The sequence below is a fragment of the Taurulus bubalis genome (assembly GCF_910589615.1).
Source record: "Taurulus bubalis genome assembly, chromosome: 4".
Lineage (NCBI taxonomy): Eukaryota > Metazoa > Chordata > Actinopteri > Perciformes > Cottidae > Taurulus > Taurulus bubalis.
The window spans coordinates 22,018,824-22,040,554 of NC_136592.1; the positions used below are offsets into that span (position 1 = coordinate 22,018,824).

At 40.8% G+C, this 21,731-nt stretch overlaps 1 protein-coding gene across 2 annotated transcripts; it reads right to left on the minus strand.

Annotated features, from left to right (window-relative positions):
* Nucleotides 1-938: 938 nt before the first annotated feature.
* On the minus strand, nucleotides 939-17,623 carry pkma (pyruvate kinase M1/2a). Of its 2 annotated transcripts, none has more exons than XM_079216603.1 (11): nucleotides 17,563-17,623; nucleotides 11,527-11,711; nucleotides 11,296-11,387; nucleotides 8,248-8,379; nucleotides 7,951-8,137; nucleotides 7,556-7,826; nucleotides 7,210-7,360; nucleotides 6,787-6,939; nucleotides 4,317-4,483; nucleotides 2,822-3,003; nucleotides 939-2,210 (listed from the first exon to the last, which is right to left on the minus strand). In XM_079216603.1, the coding sequence occupies exons 2-11, from the start codon at nucleotides 11,681-11,683 to the stop codon at nucleotides 2,104-2,106; spliced, it is 1,599 nt and encodes a 532-aa protein (XP_079072729.1). In that variant the 5' UTR covers nucleotides 11,684-11,711; nucleotides 17,563-17,623; the 3' UTR covers nucleotides 939-2,103. The 2 variants fall into 2 exon arrangements, with proteins under 2 accessions (XP_079072729.1, XP_079072728.1); XM_079216602.1 differs by lacking the exon at nucleotides 17,563-17,623 and adding an exon at nucleotides 15,295-15,573.
* Nucleotides 17,624-21,731: the final 4,108 nt, after the last annotated feature.

Consider the following 21,731-nt stretch of genomic DNA (forward strand, 5'->3'; position numbering starts at 1 on the left):
ACAATAAAAAAATCCCGCGGCACACCAATAACCACAAAAGCTACACAATGTCATATTGTAGCATAGTACATCATATATGGTAGGTCATTATTGCGCTACCTACTGGCATGGAAGAGTATTTAATTACTAGGCCAGCCACTATATTGCAGGCTCAGATGCTCAACAATGGCAAATTATTTGCGGCAACTAAATAATATTTTTTGGGACCGATTAAGTGAAACTGAACATTTTCCCACGGCAAACCTGACTATCACAGTGGTTGAGAATCACTGCTCTATAGACACTCTGTCCTGGGGATTATCAACATGATATTAAAATCACCAACAATGACAACATAATCCAAATCAATACAGATTATAGATAGCAGTTCAGTAAACTCATCAAATAAGGTTGCACAGTATTTAGGTGGTCTGTAAATGTTGAGTGGAATTCAAATGACCAAAATACATCTGCTTGCATCTTATGCGCCTTGTTTCACTTATGAAACTGAAGTTGGGAGGTGTTGATTCAATAAGAACAGCAGCACTGTTATCTTGGTCTAAAGAAGGTTTAGGTTAAAAAACAAAAATCAAGTTTGTGCCTAATAATAAAATCATTGATTAAAAATGTTTTTCCGGATATTCAGTGGTATCATTATCCTTGAGGTCTGGACCCAAAAGATATCAATTCATGTCTTTATCAGGTAGGGGCGCTAGAGGATGGTTGTGGAGCCGGGGAGGGGCATGATGCTGTTTGTCAAAGGACTTAGAGCCAGTGGCGGAGGTCTAGCTGGAGGGATTTTAGACTGGGAAATGGGAGTGAGTTTGGTTCCAACAATGACCAGCTCTTTCATGCGGTCAGTGAACTCCAGGTGAGGAGAGGATGGAGAGTAGGACTCTTCAACTTAAATCCATGATTATAAACTGTCAAACAAAACATTTTCAAGGCAAAGATAAGGTAGGTGCTCATTTTTTATTGACGGAAATTCAGTCTTTTAGGACAGCTCAGTACACCAGCTAAACATTAGTTCTTACATCTAGCAGTACAATCAAAAGCATGTAGAACACATGAAGACAACTACAGTGGATCACCAACATAGGAGAAGCAGAGGGTTTCTACCCATCACCCATTGGGGGTTGAGAGAGACAGGAAATCAACCCACCATCAGATCCCCAATGAAACAACTCTAAAAGTGCATATTCATATCAGCCAACGTTAGTGAACCGTATATGATTCATAAGTGCCAACTTACATATGATTTAAATGCAAATTAAGGTGAAGGCTTTATGACCCATCTAATATCACAAATACAGTAACTTACTTCAACACCTGAGGTGGACATCCAAAACTAACATTTCTCTACAGTCAGACAAAATATAAGTAGTATTGGATGTCCCGAAACAAAACCCTCACCATTCCCAAAAGTCAAGTATAATATCAAATGTAACATTGTCTGGAGGAGATTGGGAGTGCAACACTTACAGATACACTTCGATGCATTAAGAGAGGACACTTCATACAGACGGCACTACAAATGGATCTGTTTGGGTGGAGTGGTGGAGCCAGTGCATTTCTGTAGGAGGAGCCCTTTGATTTAGGATGCCACAAATTTGTTCGTTCCATCGGCAGAGGAGTGTGATTAGTAAACTACAGTACTCAAGGTGCTCTTTTCAGATCCCCCCCGACTCTCCCACCAACTCCACCTGAACAAGAGCCAGTATGCGCATGCACACAGACCAGGATGCATTCACTCTCAGACTGGATCACCTTTAATAATACAAGTGTTTGAGTGAATAAATACAGCAGTTTCTGGTCAGGGTTTTATTAATCTGAGCCCTGCAGCCTGGTTTTAATTTAAATAATCAATGTGAAAGGAATGTAGACATTAAATGGAATTTTATGAATCGAGCCTCGATACCCACTGGAAACAGCTCTTTGGCCATGGGGGCTATACTCTATTTATTTTCTATGTAATTTGCATTATTGCCTAAATGATTAATTGTTCAGCAGTTGAGTCTGTGAGCCCAGGTGTTAGATAAGAAGGGCTGTGAGCTGGAGTAGTGTAGAGAGCTCTGAAAGATAGATGAAGGTGGAGGGAGAAAGCAGAGCAGCCCCGTGGGCCGATTAAGCCACCAGAACCACACGCATGGTGTTGGTGTAACCAGAGCCTGGGCGCCAGCCGGTCAGGACGATGACAACATCTCCCACTTTGAAGAAGCCTCGGGCCTTGCCTGAAAATTAAACAGAAAGTAGAGTCAAGTTGAAATGAAAAAATGCCTTTTTAAATTATTTTGATCCCATCCAAAACTATTACAATAACAAAAAAAACTAAATCCTGGTAATTTATTTTATCAAAATACAATCATCTTTACTTTGTGTTAAACAAGCTATGAAGTCTGCTGACATAAGCTTAGGTTATGTCTGGCAAACTATGGCAATTTCAACCAATAATGATATAAAAATCCATTATATCTGCAAGGGAGGCGTGAGTGGAGCTTCAGTCTTTTGCAGCGCCATACTACATAAGCCCGCCCACTTATTAGCGGTGCAATCAAATGCAATGGATTTGATTTAAATCCCTTTTGTAACTGTACACCGCTCACATATTCAATTTCGCTTGGGAATATTCCCCGTACAGAAGCTCAAGATGCTCTAACTTCCATTTTACTGGAACTTAACATTGCTTATTTGACATCTTACAGTGTGCTTACAGGATTTCACCAAGTAGACCCTGCAAAATGGAATTCACTCAACAAACACTGTCAAAAGTAGTCTTAAATGTACACTTTTACTTCTATTAAGTAGTATAAAACACTCAATGTGACATACAGTAGTCACTTACCCATATCCATGGCAAAGTTGACACGCAGGTCGACGTCATCCGCCCACACATCATGGGAGGGTTTGGTGTAGAGGACGGGGAAAATGCCGCGGTACAGGTGGGCTTGGCGAGCCGTCTGGGCATTACGGGTCACAGCAAGGATGGGTGCACGGGGCCTGTATCTGGAGACCAGGTGGGCGGACCTGCAAATACACATGCACGTTTTATTTTCCTTTCAACTAATGATTGCTGCAACAGTATAACTAAATAATGATGACGATTACAGAGGGGAACTGTATTTTTGTATTGAACTTGTTTATCCAAGTCATGCTTACTTCAGTTGTGCACAAAATATCTTTACTTTTGGTTTCAAAAGTCAGTAAGAGGCTAAGTTACCAGCCATCATGTTGTCTTTTACATGAATATATCATTCATGATATTTATTCAAAGGCATAATTTGGAGATTGATATTGTATAACATCAAACGTTGAATAATGCTTTTGGTCTGTATAAGCCATTAACCTTAATACATGTACATTATCTCAGCTGGATTCTTTGAGGAAGCAATTCAGTGATTAAAAACCCTGAACCCCACATCCGTTTTGTTTTGTTCCGTTTGCCTCCGTCTCTTGTCCCTAATGTAACGCGTTTTTGTGTATCTAGAAAAGCGCTATAAAAGTTTGAATTATTTTTATCATAATATGGGAGGCATTTTCAGATATTTTGGCCAATTTAAAGTCCAGCAGAACTCCTGTAAACTGGTTTGCTGAGTGCAGTATTTTCCAGTAACTCAAAACATATTGAATTGTCCTGACCAAACAGGTTAGTCAGGAAAGCTGAGCAGAGTGAACACTCCTGTGAGGTACTGAGAGGTCTAATAAGCCAAAAATAAAATGACACCTCTGGTGTGCAGAGGCTTAAAGTCACTGCAGTGGCCCAATCCAAATGTCCACTCACATACACGCAGATTTCAATGTGCATTCCCATTAAACCAGTAAGGCATCATGGCTGAAGAAATTACCAGACCCCCAATTTATATGGATTCATAGAATGTTAAAACAGGGATGGCAGCTTGCCACAGCAAGTTTCCATGCATGTACCTTTACTATGCGTACAACTAATGATTTCTAATTTAAAAACATTTAATATGAAATGGCACTCAATTTGAAAAAGAAAGAAAGTATGTGAAGTTTGGACATTGGTACTAGAATAATGATTGACCCCACTCTTGAAATCTGTTGCCATCTCCACCCACCCTATGTAACGCAATTCAGACACACACACACACACACACACACACACACACACACACACACACACACACACACACACACACACACACACACACACACACACACACACACACACACACACACACACACACACACACGAGAGGGGATCTGCAAGAGCATATTATTATTAGCATATTATTGTTGGAGGTAGAATCAGGAGCTATGTTGGCGACGCCTTACCTTCAGGACCAGGATAATTTCCCCTCTACCCTTGACTATCTTACCTTCCAGTCTTAGTGAGAACAATCATGGCACTAGCGCAGCATTTGAAGGCAGACTCAACAGCACCAACAGCTACAACCTCTGAGGGGTCTCTGGTCAGGTGGGAGTGTCTCCTCAGCTCCTCAAACAGTTGTCTGTGGAAGGTGGCCGCCTCGGCCTCTCGTGCTATCTGAGCCCCCAGAGGGACCATGAGGTAAGGGTGGGGTTGTGGGGTTACTCGCAATCACCCACTACTGAACAACGAGTCATTCACACCACTGAGTGTGAATGGCAAATGCGTAGCAGGACTCATGGTTAAAGGTTAGCTATTGGTTTAATGTGGTCTAATTGTTCCTTTTAACACCAATCACATTGAAAAAGGCCAAAAGACAGAGTTTTGACTTGTGTGAATTTGAGCCTTTAAACTGCAGGGCTTTGAAGATTGTTTAAATTTGTCCACATGGGTAAATATCAACCAGCAGTCTACTAGGCGTTTGCCAGGTTACTTCCTCAGTCAGTCCCTTTCTGGCCCTACTCTCCCTCAGACTCCTTAAGTACCGATATTATAGTCCTCATCGACCAGCTAGGACCAGATAACCTGCCTACCTTCCAGAGCCAGTGAGCACAATCATCGCAGAGGCTAAGCTCTTAAAAGAAGCCTCAACAGCGCCGATTGCAATAGCCTCGGCGGGGTCTTTGCAGTATGGCGTGGAGCGACGCAGGTCCTCAAACACCTGCCGGTGGAACATGGCTGCCTCAGCTTCACGAGCAATCTGGCACAAGTGAGGGCAAGATGCATCAAGCAAAGGCATTCCCACACCAGGTACACAGATGTAAAATGAGAAAAACAGGTGGAAAAAGGGAGAAAAGGAAAGAAACACATGAGACAGAAGAGGGACAATGTTAGAGGCACACAAGAAGAACCCAAGTTAAAGAAGAGAAGGAAAAAAGGGACAATGCATAGAGTAGTTTAGGTGTACAGTTAGTAGGGGAAACAAGGAATTATCAATGTTAAAACATATCCAGGAGGCAGAACAACGTGTGCTAATCCAGAGTTAAGGCAACTGTGCTGCCAAGATAACTTTTTAGCGTGAAGATTTAAAGTACCAAAATGACAGACAGGGTTAATCAAAATAAATTACTAAATAATTGACTTAAAAAAACAACTAATTTAAGTTAACAAAATATGTGAAGAAATGGTTAAAAGTGTTAGGAGGAATAAACAAGAAAAGCACATGAAAGTTTGACGCAAATGAGAAGAATATAATCAGAGTTAGTCCACGAGATGTTAAGAGAATAGAAAATCTTCCAAATAAAAGTATGTTTTAGGTCAGCAGCGGTCTTTGTTTACTTTATATTTTGAAGAAACTGCAACTTTAGCATAAGGGCAGCAAGCTCAAAGGCAGGAGCTGCAGTACTGCTGAGTCACTTCTGAATCTGCACACCAGTGCAGTGACGGTTAGCCAAGAAAGACCTGAATAAGCAATTAGTGCATTATCCATCTGTGTAATTGATACCGATTGTGATTTTGATGCAAGAAAAGACCAGTATTGGGTTTAAGACCTCAGAATTGTGTTAGCGTGTGTCTGTCCCTGACTGAAAACAAGTACAAAACACACAAATGTTGGTATTTAGTTGACCATTTGCTAAACCCATCGTCAGCCTTGTTAATGATCAATAATTGCTTAATCATTTAAAGTTTATGAAATACAGACAGTACAAATCTTCCACAATAAATGCGTTATTCCAAGCCTCCACGGATAATTTCCTTTTGGCATCACTTATAGCGGATTTTTCCGCTCCCTCTACACCAGCCTTATTGTTATTTAAGAATGCCAGTGTAGTTCAGTTTGGAGATACCATGAGAAATTAAGAAATGGCGAGGAAGAGCAGCATAGTGAATTTGTAAACTGGCATTTACCTCAGTTTGGATGGACTTAAACATCCCAACATGTTATTAAGGTAAATTACACATTTTACTGTGTTTCTATTGTATAAAAAACACAGTTGCAATTATCCCAGTTGTATGGAAATGATGCAGCCATTAAAGACATCTGCACAGCTCACACGTATATCGCAGGGATGCACAAATAGGGTTGTGTTATTACAATTATCTTTAAGTGATCAAATATTTAATGATGATTGATTATTATCATACCTAATAGGTGAATGGAAAAAAAAATAATGAATGAGGCACTTCCATTTGACCTAACAAGCTAACACACTCAGCAGCTATTAGGCCAATTGGAAAAAGAGAAGTAATCAATGTGTTCAGGAGAACACAAAAATTAAGAAAATAAGAAAGAGCAGTTTCCCAGTCTTAAAGCATGGTGAAAGTTATAAGAGACAAATCATGCAAGATCACCCCATAAAACATAATTAATTTCTTAAAAAAATAATCCTTACATTTTGTTATTATAACTTGTAAGCTTTGATCTGGAATACATTCTTCAAATATGTTTATTATACACAGACACACACATATTAACTCACCATGTGCTGTGTGCGTACTGCCTCCAGAGGGTAATCACCCTTGGCAGTCTCTCCGCTCAGCATGATGCAGTCGGCTCCGTCCAGAACGGCGTTGGCTACGTCACTGCCCTCAGCCCGTGTGGGTCTGGGCTTCTTGATCATGCTCTCCAACATCTGAATGGTGTCCATGTGATATGTTAGAGGACAACATACAGACATACTTATATCTAAAAAATAAACAGCCTTTTGAGTGAGACAAAAACAATGGAAAGCTAGCATTATGTTTTACAAAGATTAAACTTACGACAGCCCTCCATCACATTCACATAATGCAGATACGACCACATAAGCTGCCCAGTGCAGCTGGTCTTTTATCAATTAAACCCTATCCACTGGGGATAATACAGCTGAAGAAATACAGCAGGTCCTTTGCTTTAATCTAACCTGAGTGGCGCATGTGATCGGCTTGCCAGCTCTGTTGCAGCGACCGATCATCATCTTCTGGGCCAGGAAGACCTTTTCTGTGGGGATCTCAATTCCCAGGTCACCACGGGCAACCATGATGCCATCGCTGGCCTCCATTATCTCATCAAATCTGCACAGGAGACAGAAAAGTATTCATTTAACAGTAAAATTATCATGGGATTCCAAAAGTTTAAAATGCCATGTAAAAGTGAGGCATTCCTAAAACACAGCTCAAATAAATATATTCAGAACAAGTATATCGTGATGCAAACAAAAGAGCTGAATGACTGAAAGATGAAAACACTTCATCCACACACACACACACCTGCGCACACCCTCGTGGTTCTCAAGCTTGCTGATGATCTTAATGTCTTTGCCTTTCTCTCCCAGTACCGCTCTGACAGCATGTACGTCTGCTGCCTTGCGGATAAAGGAGGCAAAGACCATGTCGACGCCATGCTCCACACCAAACATCAGGTCCTGGACGTCCTTCTCTGAAACAGCAGGCAGGTCCACGGCAGCACCGGGGAGGTTCACTCCCTTCTTGCTGCCCAGGGTGCCGCCGTTCTCAATCTCGCACATGAGGAAATCCGATCCTGGAGAGACAAGAAATTGTTAATGTGCTGAGTCTTTAATTGGGTATTAATACACAGCAGGGGTTTCTAAACATTCTAATGGATTACAAGACATTTTATTTATGTTTGCCACTCCTCCACTCACCAATCTCCTTGACCTGAAGGGACATGAGTCCATCATCGATGTAGATCTTGCTACCAATTTCTACTACATTGGGAATGTTCTTGTAGTCCAGCCAGAGGATCTCCTCACTGCAGTTCTCTTGATAAGCATCGTCCAAGGTTATCTTGATCACGTTGCCCTTCTTCAGCTCCACCTCAGCTGTGCCACTCTGTCAAATCATTAACAGACATACTTTTGCTTTATTTTCATGCAAAATGTTCTTGATTGTCAACAGCTAATAAAGCCATTTTGAAGACTAATAGTCAATGCTAAACTTACTCCCGCGATGAGGCCAGTCCTGATCTCTGGGCCCTTGGTGTCCAGGGCAATGCCGATGGGCCTGTAATGGATACTGCCAGGCTCGAAGCTCTCAGATGCCTTACGCACATTCTTGATGGTGTCAGCATGGTACTACATAAAGGAAGAGACGCATGACACATGTTGAAATACCTCCAGAGGGCTACACAAAGCAAGATTCATTTTGAGCACACCTGTGATGCTGACCTCTAACCAATCTACTGATTTTATTGTAGACATTTAAATAAAAAGAAATTGCAACAATACAGAGGCACTGGTATTATAGATTGTATATATAGGTTTAATTCAGCAGACAGATAAGGTCTGTTTAACAACTCTCCCTGTAATAAACATGAGTAACACTGTCAGTATCACTACAGGGTCATAAGGTTCTTTCTGGCACGTTACGTGTCACTCAAGAATCTGGGTGCACTAACCACAATAACTGTAAGGATAAAATGTCTTGCTAATTAAGCATCAGTAAGTAATGCCATTGAAGACCCAAAATACATGCCATCAGTATACACCATCACTCAAAATAGCATTATAGACATGGAATGTGGCTGTATTGTATGGGAGTATGTCAGTTGAGGAAATGCAGTGTTTCTCAGGAGGAAATTTCTCTGTGAAATTGGTGTTTATCAATAGACTCAAGAAAACCCAGCAATCAAGATCCTACCCCAATTCTAAATGTACACACTTGCGTAAAATCATTACTCATGTGGTCTGATATTGTTCATCTGGTGGCTGGCCTTGACCCTAAAATGCACATTACCGTTTCAGCCTTCTTGGCCATTTCAGGCAGGCTTATGAACATGTAGCACAGTGTTTCCAGCAGAGAGCCGTCTTCAAACACACGGCTTAAACTTCCCACCTGGCTAACCGGAGCTTTCAGTAATAACTTAAGTGTCAGGTGATCACATTGGCTGTCTTCACAATGGCAATCACTGAGCAAACACTGTGCTCACTGCACTGAGTAAAAGAAAGCCTGGAGGTCTCACCAACAGCAAAACATAAATACAAAATTAGAGTTGCCAAAAAAGATAAAACTTCAATTAAGATAAAGTCTCACATTCAGCACTAAAGGTTTGAAATTAAATCTTTTGAAAAATTAGCTTCAGGAAGTTTGAATTATTTCAAGTAAAACGTAAATGAATGTGGATGATGTCTTTGCAGCTTTTTCCTCCAGTGTGCTGCAGCATTTAAAGAAAGAGACGCAGGCAAGGTAGACAATGTAGTGCAATGTTGCAGTCTACCATGCAAAGACTAATTCATTTATTTATTTTTTTCTCTATGTACGAGTATACGTCAGGATCCATAACAATGTAATTCATTTTCTACACAATGTAACGTGAAACGCTAGTAGTTCTCATTTCATTCAATATTATTAAAAAAGGGGCAGTGTAGCGTTAGAGGGGGATCCATTGCCAAACATTTTATAAATATTAATAAGTTTAGAGTATCCTGAAAATCTAGAAACATTTGCGTTTTCTTTTATTTACAATGGGCAGATCATATATATGAGATGCTCCTCCTCCATGTTTCTACAGTAACCCAGAACAGACAAACACTGGCTCTAGATAGGGCCATTTACATTTTAACGTTTGCCACCGTAGTTGTCCTAAATGCTCGACAGAGGTTGAAATTTCAGTTGGTTTCCATTTGCAACCTCACCACAATATGTCACCAGATCCTACACACAGCACCTTTAAATGGTTTTAACAAATGTCACTTTTGGGATTTGCAACATAATATACTTTACACTTTTAAGTGGAGTGACCTTGGTGTTGGTTTTTGTACACACTGAATGACTGAGTATGGGCGAGCTGCCAGCTGAGGAGATAAAAGGGCAGGGCAGGAGGCTACAGATACAGGTACTATTTATAGAATCCCAAGCCAACAAAGCTCCGATTTATGGAACTGCTCTCCAAATCTAGACTAATGTTTGATCTTGTTGAAACAAACAAGCCCACACAAACCATGGATACTTTTCACTAATATCCAACTCCAACCACTACTTTTGTTTTCTGGTCTTCAAACAAAGTTGTGCATATTCGATATGGGTGTGAACCATCCAAGTCATTGGATGAGACCCAAATGATTTCATGCAGACCTGAGTCACTGCTTTAAAGGAATTAGCGGTGTTCTAACCCGTTATTATCGCATTAACTAAACTAAAAAAAGTGGAGCATTTATGCGTCACATCCGACAGTGCAGTGAGCATTTTGCAGACTCTTAATCTACAGGGTAACATCCGACTAAACTGACACTATAGAAAACCTAAAATACATTTAAAAAGCCCCACTTATCCCATGTGGGTAATCTGTTGAAAAACACGACTACCATCTCATTCTTCCTGCAGGAGCCTGGAGGGCAGAGTCAGGTTGTTATTGAGATACAGCTCACCTGGTCTGACTGCCTAATTATACACACACACACACACACACACACACACACACACACACACACACACGGCAGTATGCCAGTCTCTCTCTCTCTCTCTGCTGACTCCTACCTCTCAGGTTTGTTTGGTTATATTTGGTTGCAGGAACTGGGTTGGGGCATAAACGCAACTCATCTGAGCATGCTTTCTTCAGTTTGCCTGATTAATGAACTTTTCATTTACATTTTTCATCTGTCCTCCCATAAATCTAAAAAGTGTTAACTTTACAGAGCATTTACCCTTGAGTAACACAAAGACTTATTAAAGCTGCATAACTTAAAGATGAACTTGGTTAGTTAGCCCAGACTCTAATCCTAATTAATTTAACAGCACTATTATTTTTTCCCCAGTCAAGTCGGTTGGCCAAGTCTAGCTCAAAGTGCCGAGCTGATAATGGTCGTCAAAACTGAATAACGTGCTTTTCACCGTGAGCATTGTTGTCCCTTTCACTATAGATATCTTATAAAAGAGTTACAAACAAGAACAAGCAAGACTGCCACATAAATCAATATACCAACTTTTAACAATGTGACTGGTTAGCTGCACCTGACCAAGACATTTATAGTAGACAGACTGCAAAGACCCACCTCATGTGTGCCATGGGAAAAGTTCATGCGAGCAATGTTCATTCCAGACTTGATCATCTCCTGCAGCATCTCCACAGAACGAGATGCTGGCCCTGCAGGCGGTTATTGAAAGGAAAGGACAGCGTTTTTAAAATGTTACATTTACTAGGAAATGTTAAGTATTGTAATGAACAATAGCCGCTATTTGTGCAACCCTAGTAGTAACCATATTGCAACTAAATGTTGACCAACCGATGGTGCAGATGATGCCAGTATTGCGTGCGGTGGTGGGCTCGGAGTCGATGTCCAGCAGGCACATGTGTTCGAGGAAGGTGTCAGCCATGGAAGCGTTGAGCTGCTGTGTCTGGATGAAGGCAGAGCCCAGGTCTGGAGACTTTAACTGAGGCATGGCGATCACTGGTGTAGCTGTAGAAGTCCTGCAGAGAACAAATAGGAGAGAAAAAAGTGAATATAGAGGACACAGCAATGGCAACTGACAGCTTTCTACGGTTTATCACTGTTGGTCCAGGATTCCTGAAATATTTTCAAAAATTATCAGCCACACACTTAATGAATCCCACGCTCTCCAAGTCCTAGTTGTATGTTCATGTATATCTGAATGGACACATATCTAGGGTGAGGGCTCTTTTTCCAACTAAGGTCACACTGGCCAGCAAGTAATGACACTGACCACAAGGACTAAAAATGGTTATTTGCCTTCAGCATATCTATTGTCAACTAACAACAGCTGCCAAGACTAAAGGATAATATTGGGTTTATGAAATGTGGCAACTGCAATTCTTTTGAAACAAAAAGGGGTATTGTGAGCTATCTTGCACAATGCTATCTTTTCTTGAGCTACCATTTGCTTTTCAGGTTGCACAACCAACAGCTTTTATAGTGACTAAATGTATCCTTATGACAAATTACTTTTCAGTGAGGCGCGTTGTTCACAATTTGACAACAGATACATGAATGTTGATCTGAAATACTAAGGAAAATGTAAAGGTAAGACCATCTGCACTGCACTGCCACCACACTGAGCAGAGTAGTATAGCTTATGGAGTTGCGACACCATATTGTACATTCTGTTCCCACCCATGAGTCACCCATGGCAACAATGCCATCACGAAGTGCACCTACAGGGCTGGAACGGCCATATTTCATCATTACATTATTGCTTGAAAAGATACAAAATATTACTATATACTGAACATGGTTGCACAAAAGAGATATTACAGCAATTTTTTAAATGGCTCAATACTGACATGGATGCAGTTCCCTTTTTTCCCCCTTTCCGTCTACCCGACAGAATTAGAGACACTATGCACATTAACATCAAGGCATCACGTGCGGTGTGTTTGAGCAGGGTGAAGCAGAATGATGAGGAATGTCGCTCATACTATGGCTCTAGTTGTTGTAACTACACAACTACAGCCCAGCTGACTAAGGCTGAAACGTTTGGTTGAGTGGTCAATCTGGTGATATGACATTTAAAAACACTGGGTCCATGAATTGGTCAGAAAGTGGAATCATTTCAAAATGTAATTCTTTACAGAAACTGATCTAAAACTAGCAGGCATACAGTATTATCAAAAGTAATTGAATGACATAATTAAATACTACAAATTTTCAAATGCAATACTCAGATGGTCCACACATGTAGTTGGATGTGCACACTGTGAACCTTTTGTACTTTTCACAATCAATATTTTCCATCGATACAATACAATGAAATAACTGTACATAATACTGTATATGCACAAACATTCTAAACTTATGGCACTTTACAATAATAATAAGGAATAAAATTTAAGTTAGAAAAGCTAAATGTGCAGGATAAAAGAAATGAATGTAAAACATTCATAATATAAAGGAAATAATAGAATGAGAAATGTAAAAGTAGTTGCTAGAAGATACCAATAGCCCCATGTACATTTCACTCTGACTTCTCAAATATAATGACTCCCTGCTAAGCGCAAACTCAGGCCACTGTCCAAACCACCCAGTGGAGAGATTCCCGTGGTTTAAATTATACATTAATGTGCACTTCAACAAAGAACACTTTCACCGGTTGCTTCTTTGGCAGAGCAACAGGATAACAAGTTGATGTCACTTTAGGAAGAAAACCCTCTAGTGCTTTTCTGATCACCTCTACACAGACTCAAGACCTGTCCTGAATAAAAAAAAAGACACAATGAATGGCAAATTTGTAATTGAAGCTGTTGCTCGTGTCACTCATGGTGGCACTAAGTCTCTGATGCATTAAACAGTAATGTGGTCCGACTCTGACCCCCTCTTACTCTTCACATCCTAATTATAAATGCATCATGGTGGGGGATTCCGGGCAGAGACACTATACCAACAGACTGGAGCTGCTGGCTGATGATGTAACAGGCAATGGGGCAGGCCAGTGCTCTACGTGAGCTCAGTCACATCGCACTACTGCAACACACAGAATCATGCAAAGGCTGGGGGCGGACTTCCTAGTGGGCTGAACCACTGGGAAAGACTGCAGAGGGAGAAAGAGGCTGAAATATACAAAGTAATTGTAGTAGAGTGCTGTGTTGTTGTTTTCTTTAAATTATTTCCTGTTTTATTCATTATTTACGAATGGGAGGCTGGGGGGTCAATATTCATCTACTTATTTTATTCATGAGAAATATCAGATTGTTGCTGGTTACAATGTGAGCATATGCTGTTATCGTAGCCTGCTGCATAGTTCTATCATTAATTGCTTTAGTAATAGGGCATTGACTAATACATTTCATTTAAAAAAGATCAATAGACATTGCACTATCTAGACATGCTAATGGTGGCCATTTGGTTAAATATCTTCCTAAACTGGTCCGGTATTGTTTCGTGACCAATATAGTTATCACAACTTCTCAGTTTACTGTAATACTACGGACAACGCAACACTGACAGTTGCAAATGCAAACTGAAAGAGGATGCACATTTGCCTTAAAAGGGAAAGGTTGACACAAAGTGTGAGGCAAATCCCCTTGGAAGCAGTTTTGCTACTCAACCACATACATGGACTACAAATTTAATGCATAATAACAAATAATAATGCCTTACAAAAAGAGTATAGATCTCTGCCAGGTGTCTGCAAGTACCACTGCGGTATTGTTTGAATGAATATGAATAACCAATTGGCTAACCACATCGTCCAAAACACTAAGCGCCATAACATCAGGGTCCTGTTAAGAGTAGTGAGTGAGGAGTCAGCTGTCAGCCAATGCCAGTACAAAAAAGGCAATAAGCAGTGTTTTCAGGAAGTGTTAAGTCACCGCAGTGCACATACACACAAGCACGCACGCACGCACGCACGACCGATTGCACGTTTGATTTACAGCAAGGCTTATGAAAAGGATCATTTTATGATTTGTCTGTTTACCCTCAGCACATTTTCCAGATTTGAAATGTGCACCAAACATTTGCAAATTTGATTGGCAAACAGGTCACAGCCAGTATCTTTAAAACTGAACTGAAAACTGAGCCAACCTCCTCTGTCAGAAAAAATATTACATATCTATATATGATCCTAGTATAACTTGTAAAAATGAGGTTATGAAGAAGACAAAATTACATAATTAAAAGAATGGGTAACTGAAGAAACAGTGTCTGACCCCAGGACAGCCAGTGAGCAACTACCACAAGCCAACAGCTGCCGTAGTAACCCTGACAAAGATGCAAGGCTAACTTTAGAGCTCACTGCTATTAATCCCCTCCAATCCCTTCCCAACATGTCTACCTTTGAAAAAAATACTCTCATGTTACAACGTACTCTCTGTAGCCATCTTTCCCTGTCTTTTTGAAACATATCCTTATCAATTGTGAAACATGCCTGTGCAATAATTAGCAGCCGTGATAGCATTGCTGTCAGAGTGACATGACATTTAGTACCATAACTAGATGTGACGCAACACTGGGCTTATCCCAGTTGCCGCACAGAGACAGTCGACGGTTCATCAGTCACACGCATACAAGGCACCATTTGCAAGTTGTACTACATACCCCCAGTCGATCTTTCTGTTCCTTCTGGGGACAAACAGGCACGGTACAGCCAATGACCTCCACAACAACCCCAGTGTGTTGGATCTTCTAATGCCGATGAGCGAACGACTCCCTGCTACAGCAGTCCAAGCAGAGCTAACTGCTGCAGTGCACGTGCATACATGACACATTCAGGTGCTCAACAGTAAATCCGTTCAATAGGGATAAAGGATATGGAAAGCTCCTGCTGTGACTGGGCAATCGCCATGATCTGGATACAGTAGAAATACATGAGACTTCCACCACGACACACCACAGCAGTTTCTGAGCAATGTTACTACCAACCTATGTTGTGCAGCCCCCCTCCCCAACCGGTCTAAAAACAGTCTTGGCTAAAAATAACACACAGCATCCAGAAGCGGTTTGTAGAAATCTAATACACAGAATGTACCATCATATTTACACCATGTACACCTGTACATTAGGCCTGTAAACTCCCAAACGACATTAATAATTATGTATAAAATGGTACAGAATGCTGTGCATATTCAGTGTATTTCAAATGTCCAAACCACCCAGTGGAGAGATTAAACTGGTCAAATCATCTGGCAACATGTTTAACCCAAGCACCTTTCATAATTTTGAGTTCATAGTTTTGTCAATCAAGTTTGTCTGCAGTGGCAAAGGCATACCCATAATTGGCAGTATTCACCCCATGGCTTCACGCATAGATTCAACTATAGTGAGGAGAAACTGCATGAGAACAGTGCCACAGGCAAAAGGCCTGGTCTAGTGCACTGACCACCAGCTCAGCTGCAAATTAACTGTTTTACGACAACAGGGGGGTGTCAAAGGCAATTGACAGTTTTGCCATCCATTGACTGCAGTAGATGGTAGACGTCACAATTCATAATTATCTTTGCAAATGGATCGTTACCTGCCAATGTGCTTCTTAAAGTAGAAATATAGCAACAGCTAAAATCACAATGTAACAGTATACTAACTGGGCAAATATTAAAAAGTCAACAACTGATATTTAAGTGAGGCAGATACTAATCACTTCCACAGGATTCATGGTCACTTGACATGATAACCTGACAGGGCCCCTGGGATGCAGACTCCATTTTGTCAACAGGGCCAGGAAGGACACAGCAATGACAGTGTCTCCAGATTTTGTACCCCAAATTAGTATTCCTCACAACATAACACCGCACAAGCAGGCTATACCGGAGGGCCCAATGCATATCCTACCTACGTCACAGTAGATGTATTTGGCAAACGATATGACATTATTATTCAAAATGGGCCCCATCAAAAATGCCCTGCCTTGGTCAAATCATCTTCCTTCTTCTTACCAAGGACAACACAGCTGTGAGTGAACTCAAAGCCATAACTACGACCTAGACAAAGGGTAATACCTGCCATTTTGTCCATGTATTTAGTGTCAACAAGTCATGTTATCTTTAGCACCACTACAATAAGCTATTGCAGTGAAGCTGGTAAGGCAACGTACATATTTCAAATTATATTTGTTAAAGGATGTTATTATTCTCCAGCATAACGAACGAGGTTATTCTACGTGTTTCTGGTGAAATATGCTATGAAATATTGACGTGCAAAAAAAGGATGCACGGTTTCAAATGCATCTCCTGAAGAACTACCATGACCATGAATACGCCGACACACGACATTTAACAATGCAGTGGAGTTTTAGCTCTGGTGCATTTGAGTCACTAGTTCAAGAATGATCAGTAATGTATAGCAATATAACGTTTCTTGTATACGCTGCAGTCAAATCGATGCGCTAAAGGTCACGTTCTCATCCTGCGTCACATTTTCCTGATCTAGAGCGACATCACAGAGACTGACCAATGGGAGGCCGCGAAGACGAAGCCGCCACACCCACAATCGGAGGCAACAGGAAGCGATTCTCCAACGTTCAACATTTTATGCATCACATTTAATTTAATCGATTTTTTACATAATAAACGTGTTTAACCATAACACAAGAACACAGCGTATTAGTTAGTGAGTTCGTTACAGAAAAGATCTGCTCAGCGAAGGAACAAATGCCCTCCGTTTATTCATCTATTAACTGCATTTTGAAATGACAACGTTGTTAGACAAATACCAAACCAGCATAGCAGGACTAAAATGCCATATCTAACATTACACTAATCACACACGTCCAGGAGTATTAGCATTTTTAAACTCGATATAATACAACGTTAGATAGTTACGCGTGGAAAGCAAACTACCAGTGACCGCATCACACATTCATGGACTTACCACCTCGCAGGATGTAACGCTAGCTACAGATATATTAAAGACAAAAATGTTTAGACGGCAGTTACGTGACGGCGCAAGTGTCACATAAGTTATCAGATAACTTAATAGGCTCGATGAGCGACCAAGTTGCAGCAGCCCATGTTGAGGATACACACCTTGTCTCGTTGAACGACTGCTTATAAAGATGTAACACTGAGACTAGCTCTCAAGGTGATCTTCTTAGTCCCTCGCACTGCGGAACTACTTTCTGGGGATGCTGAGACATATCCATCCGAGAGAATACAGATAAATTAAAAAGAACACACAATCCTGACCTATTTATACTAACCGCAGTCACCACAATCTAATAAAATGTGTGTTTTATTTTACTATTACGCTTGTGGCGAGTCAGGAAAGTAAAAAAACTAAGAACGACGCGGAATGATACCTTGATACAGTACACGATGGAAGTGCTTTGTAAAGTTACGGAGCCAATCGCAGCGCTTGAACGCATCAGTAGAGCAGGAGTCCATCCCATGAATACGACATGTGACAGTGGATGGCGTGCTCTACTTTCTGAAGAAAAAAAAAAGTACCGTTTCGTTTACAATGGTTATATATCTTTCCCAGTTGAATGGCCCTTTTAGAGATTCTAATCAGTACATGTGTCATGTGTGGATGTTTTTGGATCCATTATCCTACGAATGTGCAAGTCATCGTCGACTGAAATGGTTCATGGAATCATCAAACATGATGCAGTACGGTAAATGTCTTGTAAAATACCAAACTATTGTGAACACCCTTCTATTAATTTTCTAAAAACTGATGCAATAGTAAGACCCAGACACCTCGATACTGTACAGTGTTTGAGGCAATACTTCCACCTAGTGCTGAAACGTAATATAACTGTTTTTAGATTTGTTTTTAATGATATGAATGCATTTGTGTACATTTATGTTTAGTTACTTACCATTGAGTATTGGGGGGGAAACTATTATTATTATTGTTATTATTATTACCCTAAATATTACGTATTGTTTTTTACACAATTTACTATATATTTAATTGACTTTAAGTTTGAACTACACTTTCAAACATTGCATATTTTAACTTTTATTGCAATACTATTACACAATGGAAATAAATCTACAAGTAGCAGTGTTATACTACTACTCCTGCTACTATTTTCGAACTACCAAAAAATATAGATTTAACAACAGTTATTTGATTTCCACAGAATACGTAAAAAGCCAGAGAAACCTTGTTGGAGGTACACGTTGCAGGTACACAGCTATATTTTTTTCGACATGATTAGTGTAATGCCATCCCTTTGCTAATCAGCTGTGGTATACCAATGGCCTACCATAACTACGGCAATATGTGTTGTTTATCCAGGGAAGACACCAGACAGCTATGTCTCCAATGGGATGATTCATTCTGATGTTGTGATAATCAGCTCTGCAAAGAAGATGGCAGACAGAAACTAAAACCTTGACACAAACACAACTGTCTATTATATCTCTACCATAGTGGGGTTCAAATCTAAACTTCAAATTTGGTTACGGACATCAGAAAAATCTATCTGGCAAAGATACTCTTCAAAATACTAATTACTCAAAGATACAGACTACACTACTGTTAATTAGTTTTTTTCTTGACTCCCTGTGTCCTATTGTAAGTGAGTCCACGTCTCCTCCCCCAGTGTCCCTTTTTGTTCTCACCTGTTCACAGCTGTGGTTGTGTTAGCACTGCTGCTTCCACTGCCCATGTTGCAGCCTCTGCCTGGATCCACTCCAGTCCACTACCTGAGGCCAATGGACACACCTGTCCACTGACCAAGCTTCTGGCTGTCAGTCAGCATTAATGGCTGCTAACCCCTGGGCCACGAGGTACAGTAAGACACTGGGAATATGCTCAGATAAATCTCAGAGATGAGCAGATAGAACGTCCTAATGCTTCGATGAGTATTATTATTGCATGAGTATAGCAACTGCTACCTATGAGTACAACAATATAACTAAAATGGGGAATCAATCAAACAAAACAGGGAAATGAGCATAACTTTATTAAGGCATAGATAGAAAACCTAAAGTAACCTAGTAAAATATCATATTTATTGCATTCATCATAATACGATAAAGAGAAAACAAAACATTTGAATTAAAACTAATGGCAACACAATTATCAACTATTTGTTGGTGATCCACATGAGATTAAAATGGAACAAATCATTTGGCCTGCTGAAAAGTTTAAGTTCAGAAATAAATGTACTGACTGTATATGATGTACAGTGAAGGACAGTTGCACTATAGGTGGGAGATGTTGAATTGTTCTGGGGCTGCTACTATAGGGAACTCTTCATTAACCTGTAACACTATTCATGTACAATAAGTACAAGGCAGCATAACTGAAGAAAGCAACTATGGCAGGATGTCAAACTGTTTTCCCATACTTCCCATATTGTGCCATTAGGGCCAGTGCCCTCTATGCCTTGTATGAAGAGATCTTCATTTTCTCTTCCTCTCCTGAGTACAGCCACACACTGATCAGACTGGCCTAACACCTGCTCACTCTTTAGGCCAGTTCTTAAATAGATATGAGATAACGAGGGTAAAGACTGATTAGCTCAAGAGCCCAATGGCCATTGTCTCACACATGCACACAATGACAAGGTCTGTCATAGACACAGACGGTATCATTTTTTAAAGATTTTTTTAAATATCAACTAATTTAGCCTGCATTTCTTAACCTATGTAGCATGCAGTGCAGCTGGAATGTAAAACACAAATATAGCATTAAGAATAGGGTTCTTTTCTTTTTCAAATTTGAATTTATATTAGACAAAAGCACAAAAGCCTTTGAATATCAACCAGAAGCTACCTCCAAAGCATGATTGCACAGTAATAGACACTGACTTATACAATCACACACACACACACACACACACACACACACACACACACACACACACACACACACACACACACACACACACACACAGGCAGATGCGTATGTGCAAGCAGACATTTTTCCTCCATTCTCCCTCTCAGCAGCAGTGCAGTCAGCTGCAGGTCACATGACTGGCTTGCCTGGTCCCACTGAGCATGCTCAGATCCCTCAGTGTTGTCAGGCAAAATATAAGACAGCAGTAGCGGCAGAGATCTGCAATAGATAAACACACAGGCTCACACACACCAGCTGGATTGCACGCAGACACACACCACAAGAATAGAGGGACAGACGCTGTAGAATCGGGGAATTGTGTCTCTGGTTTCTCGAAAATCCCATTTTAATGGGCTTATTGTCATTTATCATTTCAGTGGAATACAGCCACCGAGAGAGCGAGAAGCAGGTGTGCCCTTTAAGAGGGAGAGCAGCTGAGGCAAGGACGGCATCCACGTCTTCATCCTCTGTGGAGGTAAGTGTGGATGGATGGGGTGGGGGTGCAGAGAGTGGGGGGAGGGGAAAATCTGCCTCACTGCATCTGTTTTTGTGTTAAATATCATCTCAAAGAGGAATGGGGACGATGGTGGTAGATGCATGCGTGTGTGTGTGTGTGTGTGTAGGGGGGGACGCAGTTTTCCGGCATCTCTATTGGTATGTGAGACGACAGAGGCTATGAGAATGGCGGGGAGTGGGGGCGGTGGAGGGGGTGTAGATGCTAGCAGGGTTGAGGACATGGCAGGGCAGCAGACATATAGAGACAAGGAGAGGAGCTGAAGTGGAAGATGGTCATGACAGGGGAGCCTTTTTTAATAGGCTGCAGTTGATGTCTGGAAGGTTTTAGACAAAGGAGGAGCCCAACCGTAGCATGAAGAAAAGGACAGATATCCACAACCAGGAAGAGAAAAACACAGTATTATGATTTTTTTGTTGTGTAGAAATGCAGATAATGGCCCAATCTAAGGCTTAGTATGCTTTGTTAGTCCAGCGAAAAAAGAATACATGAATAATTGGTGTGAATTTAATTATATTGACCTATTATAGCAAAGATGCCTTCATGCTAGATGGCTTTGTAAAGGCGGTCCACCCTGTAGTGCCAAGCTACATTGCCATCCGGTCTTTGTTTGCACATGTCTCAGGATTCGGTGCTCATACATATTAAAAATGATTTATTATTTTGGCTTGACGGGTCCCAGACTATGTAAATTGTAATTTGTATTCTGATACTGCAGTGGGAAATATGCAAC